The 18,832-nt window shown below is 47.8% G+C and overlaps 1 protein-coding gene across 7 annotated transcripts in view; it reads right to left on the bottom strand.

Moving 5' to 3' along the window:
- Positions 1 to 18,832, bottom strand: part of ADAMTS17 (ADAM metallopeptidase with thrombospondin type 1 motif 17) — a 346,090-nt gene that overhangs the window by 107,826 nt on the left and 219,432 nt on the right. For all 7 annotated transcript variants that reach the window (XR_011075535.1, XM_068556841.1, XM_068556842.1 and 4 more), the window contains one exon: positions 7,333 to 7,499. Coding sequence is in view for 6 of the 7 variants with exons in the window: in XM_068556841.1 (XP_068412942.1) it covers positions 7,333 to 7,499 (167 nt within the window). In the remaining variant the exon portion in view is untranslated. The remainder of the gene's footprint in view (positions 1 to 7,332; positions 7,500 to 18,832) is intronic.

Here is an 18,832-nt window from a genome sequence, read left to right as displayed (position 1 = left end):
CAGTGTTCCTTTTATTTTTATTTTTTGGCTGCACGGCACAGCATACAGGATCTTAGTTCCCCGACCAGGCCTCTGTAGTGGAAGTGCAGAGTCTTAACCTCTGGACTGCCAGGGAAGTCCCTGGCATTGTGTTTTTAATTTCAAACTCCACTTGCTCATTGTTCTTATATAGGGAAGCGACTGACTTTCGTACATGTACCTTATATCCTGAAACCTTGCTATAATCCCTTACTAGTTCCAGGAGGTTTTTTCTGTTGATTCTTTTGGATTTTCTACATAGATGATTATGTCATCTGCAAATAAAGATAGTTTTCTTTCTTCCCAATCTGTATATAGTAAGTCCCCTACACATGAACCTTTAAGTTGCGAACTTTCAAAGATGCGAATGTATTATAAACTTATTTCAGTACAGTACTAAATAGCCGATTGTGTTAGTTGGGTACCTAGGCTAACTCTGTTGGACTTACAAACAAATTGGACTTATGAATGCACTCTCAGAACTGAATTTGTTTGTATGTAGGAGACTTACTGTAACTCTTATTTCCTTTTCTTGTCTTATTGCATTAACTAGGTCTTCCAGTACGATGTTGAAAAAGTAGTGGTGAAAGGGGACTTCCTTGTCTTGTAATTGATCTTAGTGGGAAAGCTTCAGGATTATTTATTTTTTAATAAATGAATGGATTTTGTTCTTTTGTACACAACTGAGAAAGATAAATGCACCTTTTCTCTCTTTCTCTCAGTCACCTAATTCTAATGTGGTTTATACAATTATTTTGCAAAGGAACTTCCAGAGAGAGATACACCAACATCTTTGTGCTGTCTCTGCCAGGCCCTTTGTCTCCACCATGAACCTTCCCCAGTGGGTCCTTCTGGTGGTCTCAGGTGAGCAAGGGCAGGGGTAAAAAAAAAAGGCTTCCGGAGCTGACTTGGCCTCAGTAGACCTTGGCATCCTAGCTGGAGAGTTCTTGTCAGAGCAGACACGTTGTCTTATCCAGGTTCTGGAGCTTTTGTGATTGGGTGACATTCACTAAACTGCCACTGTGTTCAACAGCTTTCCATAGAGCTCCTCTCCCATGGAGTGCTGCTGATCAACATGATCAACAAAATAAGTCTTGTCTTAGAACACTAGAAAGAAGCTACAGGGGCACAGTGGAGATGTTCAACTTGGCTGTTCCAGTTAGCTGTGGGGGGAAAAATCTGCTGTGAAGGGTAGATTCCCAGGTAAGCAAAGTAACAATGATTCATTTATTCATTTAACAAACATGGATGGAGCCCCTCTCTCACACAAGGCACTCTTTTGGCACTGCTTGGGAAAGAAAGATGAGTCATGCATGCCTTTCAAGGCCCTGGTGGTCTTGTAGACAAGTACACAGCAAATCCCCGATGAGGCAGACTGTGAAAAGCCTCATGGGTCTGATCTGAGCTGTCAGAGGACAGGGCATACTAGAAGGAATGATCCATTTCTCCAGCTGGCAAGCTGGGGGCAGTTGTCCCTGCATTTAGATGGAATAACCCAAGATGGTAGTAGCCAGTGAAAGGAGAACTATGGGAGACTGAAATGTAAACAGAGATCAGGTTCTGGGAGGCTAACTTGACAAGATTTTGGAGGTGCTCTTTGGGACCCTGAGGTTTCCTCTGAGCACCTCAGAGAGCCACTGAGACAGAGGCAGCACACAGCCCCCATCCTGAATGGATGGCTATACCTTGTCCACATACTGGGCTTCCTCTAGTGTTTCACTGTAAGGATGGATCCCTTGGACAAAGCAGTTTCAAAACTATGGATTACATTTAAACTGAAGTACTGCCTCAGTATCTGGAGTCACTGAGCTTTGAGGAGATTCGTTCAGTAGCAGTAGTAATGATGATGGTGCCATGCAGCATGCTAAGTAGTGTCTATGCATTTCAGGTGGGTGCTGTCATCATTCTATCTTACAGACAAGCACACAGGCTCAGAGAACGTGCATGGCTGCCCAGAGTCCCTCAGTCGGCAGAGCCAGACCCTGGCCTCTTCACCCCATCCTGGTTTCTTTCCACCATCACTGTTTTCTTTCTGAATGGAGAACTCTGGGGGTCAAAGATACCAAGAGGGCAAAATGGTGCTGCTGAAAACAAACCACCAGTTTTATGAACGTTTCTGAGTGTATACTCTGATTTAGGCAGAGATGAAAGTGGGATTTGGGTAGAAAAGTAGAGGCTCTTTAGAGGTAAGTTAGAAAGACCAGATTTAAAAGGGATGAAGATCCCTTTCTCGGCTCTTTGGTGTGAACATCAGGGAAGTAGAGACTCTGCAAAGCAGGTGGTCCCAACCTCAGATGGAGGGATTCTGCCCATGACCCCAGGCAAGAGGGTACACTCAACTCCACCTGTATTCCACTCTCCCACCTGCAGACACCGTCCCCCGTGGCTACGGTAGTCTGGGAGCCCCAGGCCCCACAACAGAGTCCAGAGGTAATACTTCCTTCCTCTGCTCAGCTGGAACTCTCTCCATTTGTCCATCTCCTTTTCTGAGGATTCTGCTCAGAATTCAGGGCACCTCACACCTCTAGGAAGGTGTAGCACTATGTCTCAAAGAGTCTCAGGATAAACTTTATAAAACTCGAGGCAGCTCAGAACCTCTCAAAATTCTCTGAATATTCCCCTGCAAGCTGCCCTCGGTGGGCAATTAATCTCCTGATAAATGACATGAGGTGTTGGATTTCAGCTTTGGGCAGTGTCAACACTCCTACATCCACAGTTGTACAGAAGGAGGTCAAATCTTCTTAAAAGTTATACAACAACACACTCTAAGGAAAGAAGCTTGGAACATCCCTCTTGCCTGGCTGATGTGTGCTGAGATTAAATTCGGATTGAGGCTGACTGTTTGGGGTGGGTCCCAGCTTCTCACTGATTCACTTGTCGTCAGGACTTACAGTTGGATGGGGAAGCCACAGACAGGGCATGTGAGATGGGCTTGGGGTCTTAAGAGCCACACCACCACATCTGCTTGGTGGGGGCTTGGAGGGCTCCCCCCTGTGCTCCAGGACGAGGATGGTGCAGACGATACTTGTGGCTCTTAGTGCTCTTGTTCTTTCTCTGCCAGTGGTTACAAAGTCTTACTAAGGTGGAGACACTAATTTTGAGGCCATCACAGGTGCTCACCCCAGCCCTGCCTGGCCCTCTGTGGGGTATACACGCTGAGGAGGCTGATCAGCTCCCTACCCCCAAAGCTGCTCACCATGACCCCATAGCCAGGCCTCAGCTGATTGGACCAGCAGTGGCCACATGACTGTAGCTGGGCCAATCAGAGTCTTTCTCTCCACCACAACCTCATAGGCAGGCCTCAGGGGGCCTCAGTTGATTGGACCAAGAATGGCCACCTGACCACAGCTGGACCAATCAGAGTCTCTCTCCTGGGAAATCAGCACTGAAATTAGATAGAGAGGTTCTGTCTGCTCATGGCTGATGGATCTCTAAGAAGTCTACACTCCCTCATCCACAATTCAGATATCCAAAAGCTCTGAAAACTGCAAGCATTTTTTTTAAAACATATTTGGCAGACACATTAGGCAGCAAAATTAGCCTTGACTGACATGAGACTGTTGGTAGTACTCAGTACCCCACTTAGAGACTGTTCATGGGTTACCTGGTAGAGATGTCTGTGTGTCTGACTGTGGGGTGCTTCCCAGGATCCCACTGGGATATTAAATAATATATGGTTGATGCATGTTGTTATTTTTCTAACACCTAAAATGCTCTGAACTCCCAACCACATCTGGCCCCAAAGGATTTGAATACAGGATGAAGACTTTATAAAAGGTGCAGTGGGCTGCCCATCAGCCTGTACGTGGACAAGTTGTGAGAAGAAAGCCAGTCTGTAGCGGGGGCAGGAAGAAATGGGTCACAAACGCAGGCTGTGGTGAACACGGAGAGAAGGTCCTGACATCTTCAGAGGCCCTGGCCCCAGACCTTCATCCCGGCCCTGGGGACCTGTGAGATACCCTGCATCTTCGCAACCACTCTCTTTTACATTAAGCAGCTCTAGCCGGAGTGGTCAAGCTGGAGTCAGAGAGCCCTGACCATCAGACCTTCCATCCCCTGGGAGGCTCAGACCCAGAGGGAGTTACACCATGTCGGGGAGAGGCAGCTGGGAGAGGGAGCTGGGAAAGCACCTCCACTTCCAGACACGGCCTTCGCCAAGGCTTCTGACACTTCCATGGGCACGTGGCCTGCTGGCCTGGGCGGGGAGGACTAAACTCTTGAAGGCTTCCACTTAAATGAGATTCCACAGGGAAAGCAGAAAGGGGGTGGGTTTGGCAACAGGCCATCTCAATGGGTTTCTGTCTAAAGGCTTTTCCACTTAGAAATATTTTCTAAGGAAAGTCTTTGTCTTCTTTTGGAGGTGGTATGAATTTGTGGTCCTGAGCCCTCCCTTGGAAAATCTACCTCTGCAAGAATTCCCTTTTTTTTTTTTTCAATAAGAGAAAAAAGAAAAAAATATAGCTTCCCCTTTCTTGAACTGTGCGTCACTCGCCAAAGAATTCCACAGCGATAGCAACGCTATGAATAGGGCAGTCATAATGGGCTTCAGAAGAGCCCAGAGCCCAACCACAGGAATCGTTCCTCTCATGGCTGAGCTAGAATTGTGCCTTTTATAAACCGAGTTGTGACAGGAACACTTATAACCTCTATTCTCCCCCTACCTTCTGAATTGGCCATTTATTATTTTGTTTTTATCCTCATGAAACGCTCCTTAAAAAAAAAAACAAAAAAAAACCCCCGCTGGCTTCTGTTTATATTTGAGAAGGAAATGAAACCAAATATGCAAGAAGTCATGACAATTCCACCCCAGAGGGGGATGTGTCAAGCTACCCTTGCAAAGCCCTGTACTTGGGGTCTCTCCTTCAAAGGCAGAGGGCTTACTGTCCTTATCAAGTAGAGTTCCACTTTTCAGATCAAAGGTGGTGGCACTCTGGCTATAATTATTTATTGCTTTGGCAGAAACAAAAAGCGAGTGGGTAAAAACACATTCTGAACCCAATGAGCTTCCCCAAATAGCTGTACTTGGAGGCTTCCTGTAAGGGGGATCTGGGCAGACATCAGCCTCAGCCACTGTAATGATAAGGAACCAAGGAGCTCAGTGATCCAAAAGTGGTTAGAAGTAAAATAAAAGTTTAATCTGGACTTGGAGAAATCTGTGGAAAAACAGACATTTCAGTGGGATTTCTGCATTGAATAAATGAGGCAGGAAAACTGAAAACTGGAGCAAGAGACCAAGGAAAGAACAACAAGGCCTTGCACATGGCAGAGAGGAAATGAGAGTGGGTGAGTCTGTCTTAGACCTGACCTCTTCTTGCTCCCAAGACGTGGGAGAGGACAGACAGGGGACCTAAACCATCCTTATCTGGTAGTCTGGGGATGGTTGAAGGTTTGGAAATGAAGCTGCTTCTCATCAAAACCTGCCACTGCGCTGCAAACACGGCAGCCCCTGCCAGCACTATCTTCCTTCCGATTAGGGGTCCGAGTGCGCCTGGGACGTCTAGAAGCCTCAAATGTCTTCCTGCATCAGACGAATGCCCAGGCAGAGCCACAAGGCTCTTTTGTGAGCCCCAGCCTCCAGCTGCCTGTCCCCTGTTTGGGAGCATGGGTCTCCTCTCTCCCTAGTCTGCAGGGAAAGCCGAGGGTATGAAGGCTCCACCTCCCTGGAAATCTGCTGGTTAGGCGACAGGGTGGCTATAATCACACAGCTCCCAAAGGTGGTGGTCTTTGTAAAAAAGGAAACGTCTGGGGGAACTCCCCGATGCTTTAAAATGAGCCCACGGCTGGGTGGGTAGGTATTCTCTGCTCTGGTTTAGAATGTCCCACGTCAGTTTGAAGGTGATGGGTCAGGTTGTTGGGTTAAAAGCTGCGGATCTGAGGCCATTATTCCCTGTGCTGCCTGGGCCTACCCCCGCCCCGGCATAGTTATGCACGCTTGAGCTTGTAACAGAGTGTATATTTCAGAGGTTCTTCAGATCACAGGGAAGAAACCTAAGTCCTGGCACAGGAACCTCATTCTCCTGCAAAGTATTTTGCCTCCTGCAAAATACTTCAGAGGCTGTGTAAAAATCAGGCCCAGTTGCTTGAGTTCTTATTGAAGCATCCTCACTCAGCACTCGTGAAATCTTTCTGTCTTACTGGAAGCCAGCTGGTTATCTTCTGAGTCAGCTCCTCCGGAACTGGGCTCAGTTCCCTCCCTGCTCCTCATGCAGCAGCTTAGACGTGTCACGTAACCTGTAACCTCTCACCTTCTGCATGGGTGGTTTTGCATATTTAATGAGATGATATAAGCAGAGGTAACTTGAGCCTGGCACATGGTATGTTCCATAAATGGGACCATGTTGTCATCATTATAACACACTCTTTTTTCCTGAAGATGAACAGAATTTTAAGCATAAAAAACCCTGAACTAGGCCCTGGGAGATCCTTATGGACAATAAACAAACATAACAAATCCTATAGACCTGATACCCCACCTCGAATTTTATCAGCCACTGGAAATGCTTGTAATGTCCAGTGGGCAGAGTCTCTTGATTTGGGAGAAAACTCTGGGAAAGAAAATGTGACCTGTGCTTATTATCATCTTCCCCAAGTTGTAAACTGTCCTGGAACAAAACAAATACAAACACATAGATACAATAAACAGGGTAGTGGTTACCAGAGGGGAAGGGGGCGTGGGGGGAGGGTAAAGAGAGTCAACTGTATGGTGATGGATGGAAACTTAACTGCTGGTGGGGAGCACACTGTAGTGTATACACAAGTGAAAAATATAGTGTTGTACACATGAGATTTACATAATGTTATAAACCAATGTTACCTAAGTTAAAATAAAAGAAAAAACTTTCCCCAAACACTCCCGTCAAAGAGTAAGAGCCAACCCAAGATGAACCAAGAAAAGAAATGCAAGAAAGCGTCACCACTGGAAAGAGAAACAGCAGACACACAAACCCGCTGTCCTGCTCCTGCAGAGCCTCGCTCTCCTCAACGCTGGCCTGGGCCCGGCAGCACAGGGTATTAGATGGCAGGCTGCCAGCGCACCCGCCTTGCTGTGAACAGAACGGGGGTAGGGGGCAGGCAGGAGGGATCTGGTCCACTGCCTGCCTCACAGCTGCTTTTGGGAAATCTCACAGAGCTGGGTCATCCAAGTTCAACTCCCTGTGGGTCCACGGCTGAGCTGGGCAGGACTGGAGTGTCCTCTTGGGTGGATTGTGGGGGTGGGGATGCCCTTTGGGTTTTCCTAGGAGGTGTTTATGGTTTTGGGGAGTTGGGGAGGCGGGTAGGGAGGCCACTCTGAAAGGATGCGCCATATGCTTTTACCGTCAACCACCACTGCTGTCAGCAGGCCCTTCTTCTTGCTGCTCAGCCGGTCATGCATCTGGCACTGCTGGTCACGGAAGCTGGGCAGGCCCTTGGGGCAGGGCAAGTTCTCACAGACTGCGTGCTCCACGCTGGCGCCCAGGCAGTGCGTGCCTCCAGGCCCCGGGCTAGAAGGAAGAGAGTGGTCTGCGTTAACCAGACAGGCTGCGGAAATAGCAGGGGTGCTCAGGTTCGGCCTCTCTTTCTGGAGGGGGAAGGGGCAGGCGAAGTTTCCAAAGCAACCCCCCTCTCCTCTTACACACCATCTCTCAGCAATCCCAGGCCCACGATGATGACATGCTAAGTGAGCCATCAGAAAAATGCATCCAAGAACTCTAAATCAAGGTCATCTGGAATTAGAATACAGTGAGGATCAATCAGTTCACCAAGATCCACAAATTGTGTCTTTCATCTGAACTTAAAACTTGACCATCTGTAACACTGAAAACCCCAAGGGGAATTTTTGGTGTGTGTGGGTTTTTTGATTTTTTGTCTCCTACAAAATGAAGACCTTTAAATGGCTCCTAGCTATACTCCAGAGGTCACTAAGTTTCAGGATGGGCAAATAAATAGCTCTCATTTACTCTGTAATGAAAAGAATAAGAATGATTAATTCTCTTGTTCATGGGCTTCGGGTAGAGACAGCCGGATCCCAGTTTTGCACCCCTTACCAGGCAAGCGTGAGACCACACGTGCTCCATGCTGTGGTCTTGGGTCCTAGATGCTCTGTGCTTAGGCTGGGGCTTTAACCAGTGCAGGAGACCCAGTTGTGTTCTCTGGCCATGTCTGCACATGAGAGGGGCACTGAGGAGGAGCAACAGGACCCTGGCCCAGCTGGCTGAAGCTGTCTCCGCCCAGCTCTTCCACGAGGCCCTGGATGTCCTCTTAGGACTCTGACCTGGGCAACCTCAATGGTGCCCTTTACTTCCACGATGCCAAGAGCACCATGATGGAGTAAGATTGTACCCCCCCCACCTCACCATTCCCCCGGCACTTTTTTATTGAAATTCAGCACAAATCACACCTGCTCCACTCAATGACTTTTCACAAACTATATACACCTGTTAGCAAGGTGACATTTTTTTTTGATACACTAACCATTTCATTTTGAATATTTCCTTTCCTCTCTTTGCCATTTCTTGTGTTCAGAGAGTAAGACCACCCTATGATGATTGCTTTATGGAAGAGATATGACAGCAGAAGGTGGCAGAAGTCTTTAGGCTTTTGTGTCACAATAATCTATACCAGGAATCCACAAACTTTCTCTGCAAAGGGCCAGACAGTCAATTTTTTTGGCTTTGTGGGCCACGCAGTCTCTGTTGCAACTACTCAATTCTGCCACTGCTGGACAAAACCCAACACAAGACAATGTGTAAACAAAAGGGTGTGGCTATGTGCCGATCAAACTTTATTTACAAAACCAGTGGTGGGCCAGATTTGACCCATGGGCCATAGCTTGCTAGCCCCTGGTCTACATAAATGTGTTCAAGGAAACATCTGGAGTAGGAGGAAGGGCATCGCTCATACCTCCATGCCCACCTCATACACCCCAGACAACACCTCTCCCACCTGGGAGTGGAGGCAGCCTTGAGAGATTACATACGCTAGTGGCTCCACAGAGGGTTCTGAGTTTTGATCTCAAAGTTAGGGAACAGCAAAACCTCTCTAAGGCTTATGACATCTGAGAAGAGAGGGATCCTTTGTTCGTTTGCCTGCCCATAGTACCAGGGAGGCAGCTAGAGCTCAGGGAAACGACTGCATGGCATGCTCAGATAGATGGAGCCTCAGACCACCTCCCCAGGAGCCCCAGGCCCAAGTGCCAAGTGTGGGTAGATGAATGTATTTCTGTGCCACAAACCATGGTGCAGAAGGAACAGAGAGGGGCTGGCCCTGATGAACCATGTGGACCAGCAGGAGGGACATCTTTTCTACAACAGGCGAGTTGCACATCCCATGGCTGGGACCAGAGAAGAAATGGGTGAGGCAGAGATGCTCTATGGTAAGAAGTTGTGGGTTGAATTATGTCCTTTCTAAAATTCATATGCTGAAGTCCTAACCTCCAGACTGTGACCTTACTTGGAAATAGGACCATTACAGTAGGGTGAGCTCCTAATTCAGTATGAATGGTGTTATTATAAAAAGGGGAAATCTGGAGACAGACACCCCCAGGGAGAACGCCATGTGAAGATGAAGACAGAGATCAGGGTGATGATTCTACACTCTAAGGAATGCCAAAGATTGCCAGTAAACCACCAGATTCTCCCTTACAGCCCTCAGAAGGAGCCAACCCTTCCAAACCTTGATTTTGGACTTCTAGCCTCCAGAACTGGGAGAATAAATCTATTATTTATGCCACCCAGTTAGAGGGTTGTTACGGCAGCCCTAGGAGATGAATACACCAGACATCACAATAACCAGATGCATCCTCAACCTAACTTAGACGCGGACTCAGGGAAAATGGGGCAAAAACTCCTGAAGTGATCAGGAATCCAACATGGACTAGAATGGAGTTCAAAAATACAAATTAGGTTGTTGCTAAAAAAATAAAGGAAGCTACGTTTCCTACACACCTTAGGGTGTGGACTGAGATTTGCACATGTCATGTAATTAACTTCCTGAATTGTCATCAAGCTTTGTTTTAGTTTCCTTTTTAATTTCCTCCATCAATTGAGTTTTCCAGATTTACGTCTGACTGACCCTCATATACCAACTACCTTTATGCCTCACAGCAGGTAGGTGGAGAGGAGATTAGATGTGACATAAGAGAACTCCTGGATACAGCAGAAAGTGGGCCTGGGAGGGGGCAGCCCATGCGATACCACATGTGCCTCAGGATGCTTCCCTCCTGAACTCTGTTTATCCTCTTTCTTCTCCACGTCCAATCTTCTCCCACAGGCAAGTCTCCTTTCAGCCCCCATCTGGCTCACTGCCCCATCTTCCCCACTCTCCGATCCCTAACTCGCTGCCCATCCTTAAGGATACCTCCATCCTGCAGCCTATTTTTCTTTCCTACCTGGAATCTCTCCTGACCCTGCTTGGGTCTCTGCTATGCTGCTTATCATCAACCTTGTGAAATAGTCAGCTGAGTTCCTGTTTTCCTCTTATTCCTCTGCATCCTCAAGCAGAGAATCCTACACAGGCTGGTCTTTAATAAACAGTAGTTAGACTGAACTGAACTATATTATCAGAATTTATCTTAAAAGGATCAAAAGACAAAGTGATGTCAGGGAAAATGGTGGAGTAGGAAGCACCAAGAATCTCTCCACCTGGACCAAAACTGTATTGGCAGAAACTGCCTGAAGTAACTATTTTGAAACTCTGGAGTCTATCCGAAAGCTTGCAGCGTCCAGGAGAAAGCTTGGCTGGTAAGCTGCGGCTAATTTTGGTCAATTTCAATCTTGAGTGTGGTAGTGGCTATCTGTACACCATGTCCTAGCCCCATGGCAGGTAGCTGTGCCTACATTCCTGGTGTGGCTTTCTCGAGCCAGGGTGGACAATAAAGACCTTGTCCTCCAAATATCAGAGTTCTGTGCTCTGATTGCTCAGTGCTGCTTTTGATTTCTGAGGTACGGGCATAGGGGCTGGCCACCACTGCTGCAATCCCTACCAGGTGCAACCCCTACCAGAGAATTTCAGTGAGCAATACATTTAAAAAAATTCTTTTTCTCCTTTTGGGAGCCAGATATTTAAGGATTAGGTTATTCAGAAGCAACTGCATAAATGGGAAAATTTAGAAAGCCACTAGGTTTGCCCAAGAAGAGATGAAGGCTCAGAAAAGGCCAGAGAAGACCTTACACTTCTTCAGTTTGATCCCCAGCACAGAGAAATTTTTCAGTAGCAAAGAAACGGTAAATCTGTGAAGAAGGAGGAGAAGCTGATTTCCAGAGGTACATTGTAAGATTCAAATGTCCAGTTTTCAACAAAACAATCACAAGGCATATAAAAAAACAGGAAAGTATGGCCCATTCAAAGGGACAAAATACACTGGTAGAAACTGAAGGAAGCCCAGAGGTTGGGCTTACTAGACAAAGACTATAAAACAACAGTCTTTAAGATGCTCCAAGTGCTAAAGGAAGACATAGACAAAGACAGGAAAATGATACATGAAAAAGTGAGAATATCAATAAAGAGATAGAAATTATAAAAAGGAAAAAAAACTCTGAAGTTGCAAAGTACAATAACTGGAATGAAAAATTTACCAGTTGAGTTCAAAAGCAGATTTGAGCAGGCAGAAACAAAAATCAGGAATATACATTTGTTCTATGAATTTGTCCTATGAATTGAAATATTGAGTCTGGGGAATGAAAAGAAAAAAGAATAAAGAAAAGTAAGCAGAGGGGATCTGTGGGAAACAAGTAAGGGGACTAAGATACACATTATCAGAGTCTCAGAAGGAGAAAAAAGGAGCAGAGAGATTATTTGAAGAAATAATGGCTTAAAACTTCCCGAATTTGAAGAAAGACATGAATCTACAATTCAAATAGGATAAATTCACTGAGATGCACTATAATTAAACTGTCAAAGGACAAAGAGAGAATCTTGAAAGCAGCAAGAGAGAAGCAACACATCACAGACAAGAGATCCTCAGTAAATTATAAGCCTATTTCTAATCAGAAACCCTGGAGGCCAGAAGTCAGTGGGTTGATACATTCAAAGTTCTCAAAGAAAAAAAAAAATGTATCAACTAAGAGTTCTATACCCAGCAAAACTGTCATTCAAAAGTGAGGGAGAAATTAAGATATTCCCAGATAAGCAAAAGTTGAGGAAGTTTTTTACCATCAGACCTGCCCTACAAGAAATGCTTCAAGTTCAAATGAAAGGACACTAGATGGTAACTTGAAGCCATATGAAGAATTAAAGCTCTCCAGTCAAGCAGCCATGATGCTAAGCTTTATCAGAACCAGCTACTAGAGAGACCCTAGAGGAGGGACAGGCTTTGTCTCTGGTTCTGATATGTGACTTCTCCCTGTAGGCTCCTGTGGTGGCCTGTGATGCATGCCACCTCCCTCTAGGCAGCTTCTGAGGGCAGCTTCTAAGCACATCAACACTTTGGGAAAATTCTCAGCCTGGTCTCACATTTAGTTTCTCCTTTGGATGGTTTTCCCTGACACCACTAAGTGTGACTTTCCAGAGATTTCCACCAGTGCAGCACCTCTGCAAACGTCTCCGTCATCTAGTGGGCCCTGGTTGTACCCTCTCCAACAAGTCCAAGGAATTTCAGCCCTGGGTGTGTGTGCGAGGGGGGCACCCTCATCCATATTTGTTCCTTCCTTGGGTGTCCTGACTCAGACCTGAAGATAGGGGCTGCTTCCTATATCTGCTCTTCCTGTGTCTCTAGAGTTCTTTACATCTTAGCAGCTAATTCCCCAATACTACAATCACCTGTTATAGCTAATGCTTTTTTACATTAAACTTTCCCTGTTCAAAAAAAAGACCAAAAGAGTTTTTTCAGTTTTCCTTTGGGTCACTATTTTGAACAGCATGGGAAAAGGGAGAAGCAATCCACAAGCAGCATGATTTTCTACCCAAATCATCCCAGTTTCAATATGTTGATCTGTGGCAGGACCCTGCACTCAGCCCACTCACTCTTTAAGACAGTGTCAACAACATAGGCCATCTGAGTGTTACCGTGATACCAGTGAGGGCCTCCTGGGTATACACTGGTGCTGAGACCACAGAAAGAGGCCCCCTATACATGCCATAAAGAAGATGGAAGAGAATCTTTGCAGGGGGAAGGCATGTCTGAAGGGAAGGTCCACAAGTAGCTTATGAACAAAAGTTCTGGGGGAAGACTTGGAGAAGGGGCCAGCTTTACCAAGGAACCTACGCCAGGTGAGTGGACCAAGCTTGAGTTGTATGGACAGAGGGCCTTCAGAAGATGCTGTGTTGGGGCTGCAAACACAGGCAGGAGAGATCACCCTCCCAAAATCTGAGGAGCAGAGGGCTGGGGTTCTCACTTACCCTGAGTTATACAGTGTGGATAAAATACAAAGCACCTAGGAAGGCTAAAATAACAGAAACCAAGCTTGACATGGCTAAAATGAAGGATGGTTACCATAATAGGATTTGTGGTAGAATAGAGTCGTCTGTTTCTGAGAGCTAGAAGTAGGTCTGTGACCAACGCTCAGCCTTTCCCACAATGGCTGGAAGGGCTCCAAGGCTCCATGAAGACCCTTGGAAATGCAAGGGGAGGTGGCAGCACATTGAAATCTCATCCTTGAGGACACAGGTAAGAACAGAGGCACTTTCACGTTAACAGTGATCATATGCTAATATGCCCAGAGGGCTTACACTCTGCCTGCTCTCCATAACCGTTACCTCATTAAGTCGGCACAAAGAATCAGAAGGGGGATCCTCACTGCATCCTTCAGATGAGGAAACCGAAGCTCCAATATATTAAATGACCACACAGTGGGGAAGTAAGTGGTGGAGATAAGAAAGTGTGACTCACAAGTGCTCCTGGTTGCAGCAGGAGCAGGTTAGGGATGGGGGCTACTCACTGGCTACTGTGAGGTGAGGAATGCCAGCCTCACCCACTGAGACAGGCATGGGGGGTGTGATGGATTTTCAAGATGCTTCTCCAATATCAATCCCCAATTTCTATTTGTACTCTATCAGGACTTTCTTAATATGAACAAAGTACAGTTAGGGGAACCACTGTCAGAAACCACCCACGCCGGTCAGGCACCATAGTAACCACCTGCATGAGTTATAACACGAGGTCCTGGTAAGGGATGCAGAACTAACAAGCTACCACCATCCAGAAGAATTCGGGAAAGGTCAAAAGGAGAGAGGAGATGCCATTCCATATGTCCTGCCAACCTCCCAGAATCCTTCTCGCTGGAATCCATCTTGGTTGAGCAATGCGCGTGCCACCAGGAAAGACCCTGAGTCAGAATGATTGGCCAGAGACAACCCGGAAACTAATCCCATCACCCTAAAACCCAAGACTGAGAGCCACGTGGCAGAGCAGTCCTCCTGGGTTCTCTTACCCTGCTGCTCTCCGCCTGGGCACCCCTTCCCAATAAAGTCTCTTGCTTTGTCAACACGTGTGATTCCTCGGACAATTCATTTCCGAGTGTTAGACAAGAGCCCAATCTTGGGCCCTGGAAGGGGTCCCCCTTCTTGCAACAGTAGGAGTTTAGACATAAACCCAAATGACTGGAACAGGCAGGTCACAGGAAAGAATATCCAAGTGGCAACTACAGACACAATCAGATGCTCAGCCTCACTGCTTATGAAAGAAACTCACAGGACAACCTCACCGAGATACCACTACACACCCACCAGAACGGTCAGAGTGGAAAAGACATACAGCACCGAGCACTGGGGAGGCTGGGGGCAGGTGGAAGTTTACTGCTGCTCAGGGCAAGGGGATGGCATGGCCACCCTGCAAACCAGGCCCTCACCCAGTCACACACGCATCAGGAGCCAACACGCACCTGCATGCATGCCCAGCACGTGCGCTCCACCGTGATGAGCAGCGCTGTGCTGGGAGCCATATACTCAAGGGTAGGTGCCCTTTCCGCACATTACACCATCAGACAGGTTTTTAAAACAAGGAAAAGCATAAGGTAGAGAGGCTGGGGGGAGAACCCGGAAAGCAGAGAGAAAGTTTGGAGAGAAAGCCGAGTCCCTCTGAGCTCCTGTGGGGTAGGACCGGCTCCCGCCAGGTGGGTCCCAAGGGCCCCAGGCAGACCCAGCACAGAGCAGGGAAGCACGAAGGTCTGCTCAGATGATCAGCATCACAGACAGCAGGTCTGCCCTTTCCCTGGATGACAGGCAGCATTCAGGTGGAACGCAGAGCAAGAGGCAGCTGAGCGGCAGCGCTTTTGGGTTTTTTGCTCTGCTCTATTGAATGAAGGTAGATCAGAAGATAAAGCCACCACAGTGGTTAAGACCCGCTCACCACCCAGAGACAGGGTGACTTCAGTGGTTCTGCCTCCTGTTCTTGCACCAAGAGCTCCGAGGAGCAAGCAGGGCACAGCCGCGGGATCAAAGTGCTGCAGGGCTACTAATGCCCCCACAGGGCAGCCGCCATCCTAGTGTTAAGGCCTCCTCTGAAAAGTACCAAGTAACACATGGAACTTAGGCTCAAGTGCAGAAAATTGTGATTTTTAAAAACTATCCCTGTGAGTACCAGATACGTTAAAAGCACACATATGGGGGTTTCACTGTGGAAGCAAAAAGCCATTATGGGAACATAAACTCACTCCCCAAGGTCTTAGGAGGAGGTGGGCTGCTTTCCTTCCTGATGCTCAGGGTGTGGACGCTGTGTGGTGACCCTAACGCACTCCTGCTTCTAAGATCCACTCACCTCCCCATCCTTCCTGTGCAGAGCTGGCTTTTCACACAAGATCAATGGAGCCTTTTCTCCCCACCCTAATCCCCAGCCATCCCCCAAACACAAGCCTCCTGATGGGGTACCAGAATTCACATTAGAGATGAACTCTCTGCCTTGCAGGCTTTTGGCAAAAACTCCCACCGACAGCGACACAAATTATGTCAGGAAAGGACAAGCTTAGGAAGCTGGATTAAAAACACGGATGGTCCCCAAAGCCTTGATGTTAGTTGGCAGGAAATAAAAATTCCAATAGCTGTAAAGACCAAGACTAGAGAAAAAAATGGGGGGACTCTTTTGCCAGTATTTTGGACAGTGAATAAACCAGCTGCAGAAGATGGGAAAGGTGCCAGGAATATAATGTGAAGGGGGTGGGGAGAGGGTGGTGGGAGGGTTCCAAGTAGGAGATGTACATAGCAGTGAGATTTGGACATCCTTGGGAAATCTCAAGGCAGCGAGCCTGGTGATTTAAGGAGTGAGCTGGGAGAGGACGTTGTTTTGGTCAGAGCTTGGCTTGGGGCCTCCATCAGCTGTGCTTTGTAACAATCACCACCTCAGGCCACTCTGCAAAAGCAGGCTGACAGCTACTGCCTGGACTTCAGCAAACCCTCCCTGCTCCTGCATCTCCCTGGGAAGGAACCAGGACTGCTGCAAAGCTGCCCCCTAAGGCCAGCCCCTTCTCCTCCCGTTCACCTGGGTGGTTCCATGAAGGTGAGAAACCTTGTAGAAAACTACAGGGGGAAAAGAGCCTGTTGCTTCAGAACAGGAAATGGAGCTACACTGTTATTGCAAAAGACTGGACCGACTACCAAGGCGTAACTATTATAGGAGCAAAAACATATTGTTTCTCTCACTTGGAATAAACAAAGCCAGATTATGTTTGGAGCTTGCTCTTGAGATGGCTCTGAGCACCTCTAGCTGTGAGCACAGCCTCACTGGGGCAGGGAAGGCACAGGTGAAGATGGCCCTCATGCCCAAGGGCACCTGGACCCCATTCCTGGCTGTTCACAGCTTGTGGGCCTCAGCGAGGCTAGATGGTACAAGGGAAGGGGCCTACCTGGTGACCCACCTCCTTGGCATAATAATTCACAATAACCTTTGTGTTTTTTAAGGAAAGACAATATTAGATGTGTGTTTTGCAGCACTGGAAGATCAGAAAGTTCGCTTTTTTCTCAGCAAGCATGTGTCTAGACAGTCAGGTGGTCAAGTACACATTACAGAGGGCTGGTCTGCTGTGGGCATGGAAGGAGGATGGGGCCCAACAGCTCAAAGGTCAGTGGGGGAGGACACAGTGAAAACAAGTGAGCAAATGCATATGAGTAATTATAAATCATTATAATACCTGTAACGTTAGGAAAGGGTGCAGAGAGAGAGTGTAGAGCAGGCACCCGCCTCAGGCAGGGTGGTCAGGGGAGGAGGCCTGTCTGAAGAGAAGACACAAAGAGGGCAAAGGAAGCCGGGAAGAGGGAAAGGAGCACCTACCCAGGTCCGGAGGTTGGGGCGTTGTGTCTGACAACAGAAAGGAGGTGCAGTAGGTTAAATAGGGTGGTGACTTCCCCTGCAAAGACAAACCCACCCAGAACCTGCAAATGTGACCTTAACTGGGAAAAGGGTCTTGCTAGATATCATCAGGATCTCATAATTATGAGATGAGATCATCCTGGATTAGGGTGGCCCCTAAACCCAATGGCCAGTGTCCTGAGAAGAGAAGAGGTGGTGAGGAGAAGCACAGAGAAGACGTCCACATGAAGGCAGGGGCAGAGGCTAGAGTGGTAAGTCTATAGGGCAGAGAAGGCCGGCAGCCACCAAGGGCAAGGGGACACGCAAGCAATGGATTCTCCTTCAGAGTTTCAGGAAGGAATCAATCCTGCTGACACCTACTTGACTTCAAACTCCTGGTTTCCAGAACTGTGAGAGGATAAATTTATATTGCTTTAAGACACCAAGGGACTTCCCTGGTGGTGCAGTGGTTAAGAATCCGCCTGCCAGTGCAGGGGACACAGGTTCGATCCCTGGTCTGGGAATATCCCACATGCCGCGGAGCAACTAAGCCCGTGCGCCACACCACTGAGCCTGCTCTCTACAGCCCGCATGCCACAACTACTGAAGCCCATGAGCCTAGAGCCCGTGCTCTGCAACAAGAGAAGCCACCACAATGAGAAGCCAGTGCACCGCAACGAAGGGTAGCCCCCACTCACCGCAACTAGAGAAAGCCTGCGCACAGCAATGAAGACACAACACAGCCAAAAGTAAATAAATAAAAAATAAAATAAATTAAAAAAAAAAAAAAGACACCAAGCGCTGGTAATTTATTGTGGCAGCCACAGGAAACTAATACAGGGGCCATGGTGAAGAGCATGGATTTCATTCTAAGTGCAGCAGGGAGTGACCAAAAGGGCTGAAGCAGGAAGAGGTATAATTGGCTTTACTGGTAAGTGGATGTCTCTGGCTTTCTGTGGAGAATGAATTTGGGGGCCGGGGGGATCATGTGGGAAGCAGGGAGGCTGATGCCGATCGTCCAAAAGGACACTGGAGCCTCGCTGCTGGGTCCAAACCTGACCCGCCGTTGCTCAGCTGTGTGACCTGCAGCAAGTTACCTAACCTCCATATGATTCAGTTTTTAACATGTGCAAAGGGGACAAAAAAGACACCTCTCTCTTACGACAAATTTAGGTGATTTACTATGTGCAAATGTCTAGAAGGGAACCTGGCACCTGGACAGGGCCCTGCGTGCCCTGTTCTTATCACTATCAGACATGGAGGAGGAAGAGAGGGGACAAGGGGACATGCATGCACTCAGGGGCTTTGAACTCGACCTATGCAACAGCTGGTGGTGCTATTTACTGAGGGGGACGTGGGCTGGGAGGGGAGTTTGGGGGAGGAGAGATCGCAGCTTAGGAACCGTCAGGTTTGAGGTGTCCAGGAGAAAACCAAGGGCAGTTGGTGGGACTATGCCCCTATAGGGGGGCGGGGACTTTATCCGGTTTTGCTTATCGTAAGCATACACCGAGCAGGGTCCCTGGCCCTGAGTTAGGGCCCTGTGCAGGTTTACTGAAGGCCCCGTGTTGGAGAGGCATCTCTCTCGGGTCCTTCTCCAGTTGCCCTGCCCCATGGGGTGTT

This window comes from Eschrichtius robustus, chromosome 1 (assembly GCF_028021215.1).
Source record: "Eschrichtius robustus isolate mEscRob2 chromosome 1, mEscRob2.pri, whole genome shotgun sequence".
NCBI classification, from domain to species: Eukaryota; Metazoa; Chordata; class Mammalia; order Artiodactyla; family Eschrichtiidae; genus Eschrichtius; species Eschrichtius robustus.
Note: the sequence above shows the minus strand (reverse complement) of the source record. Positions and strands in the feature narration are given on the sequence as shown.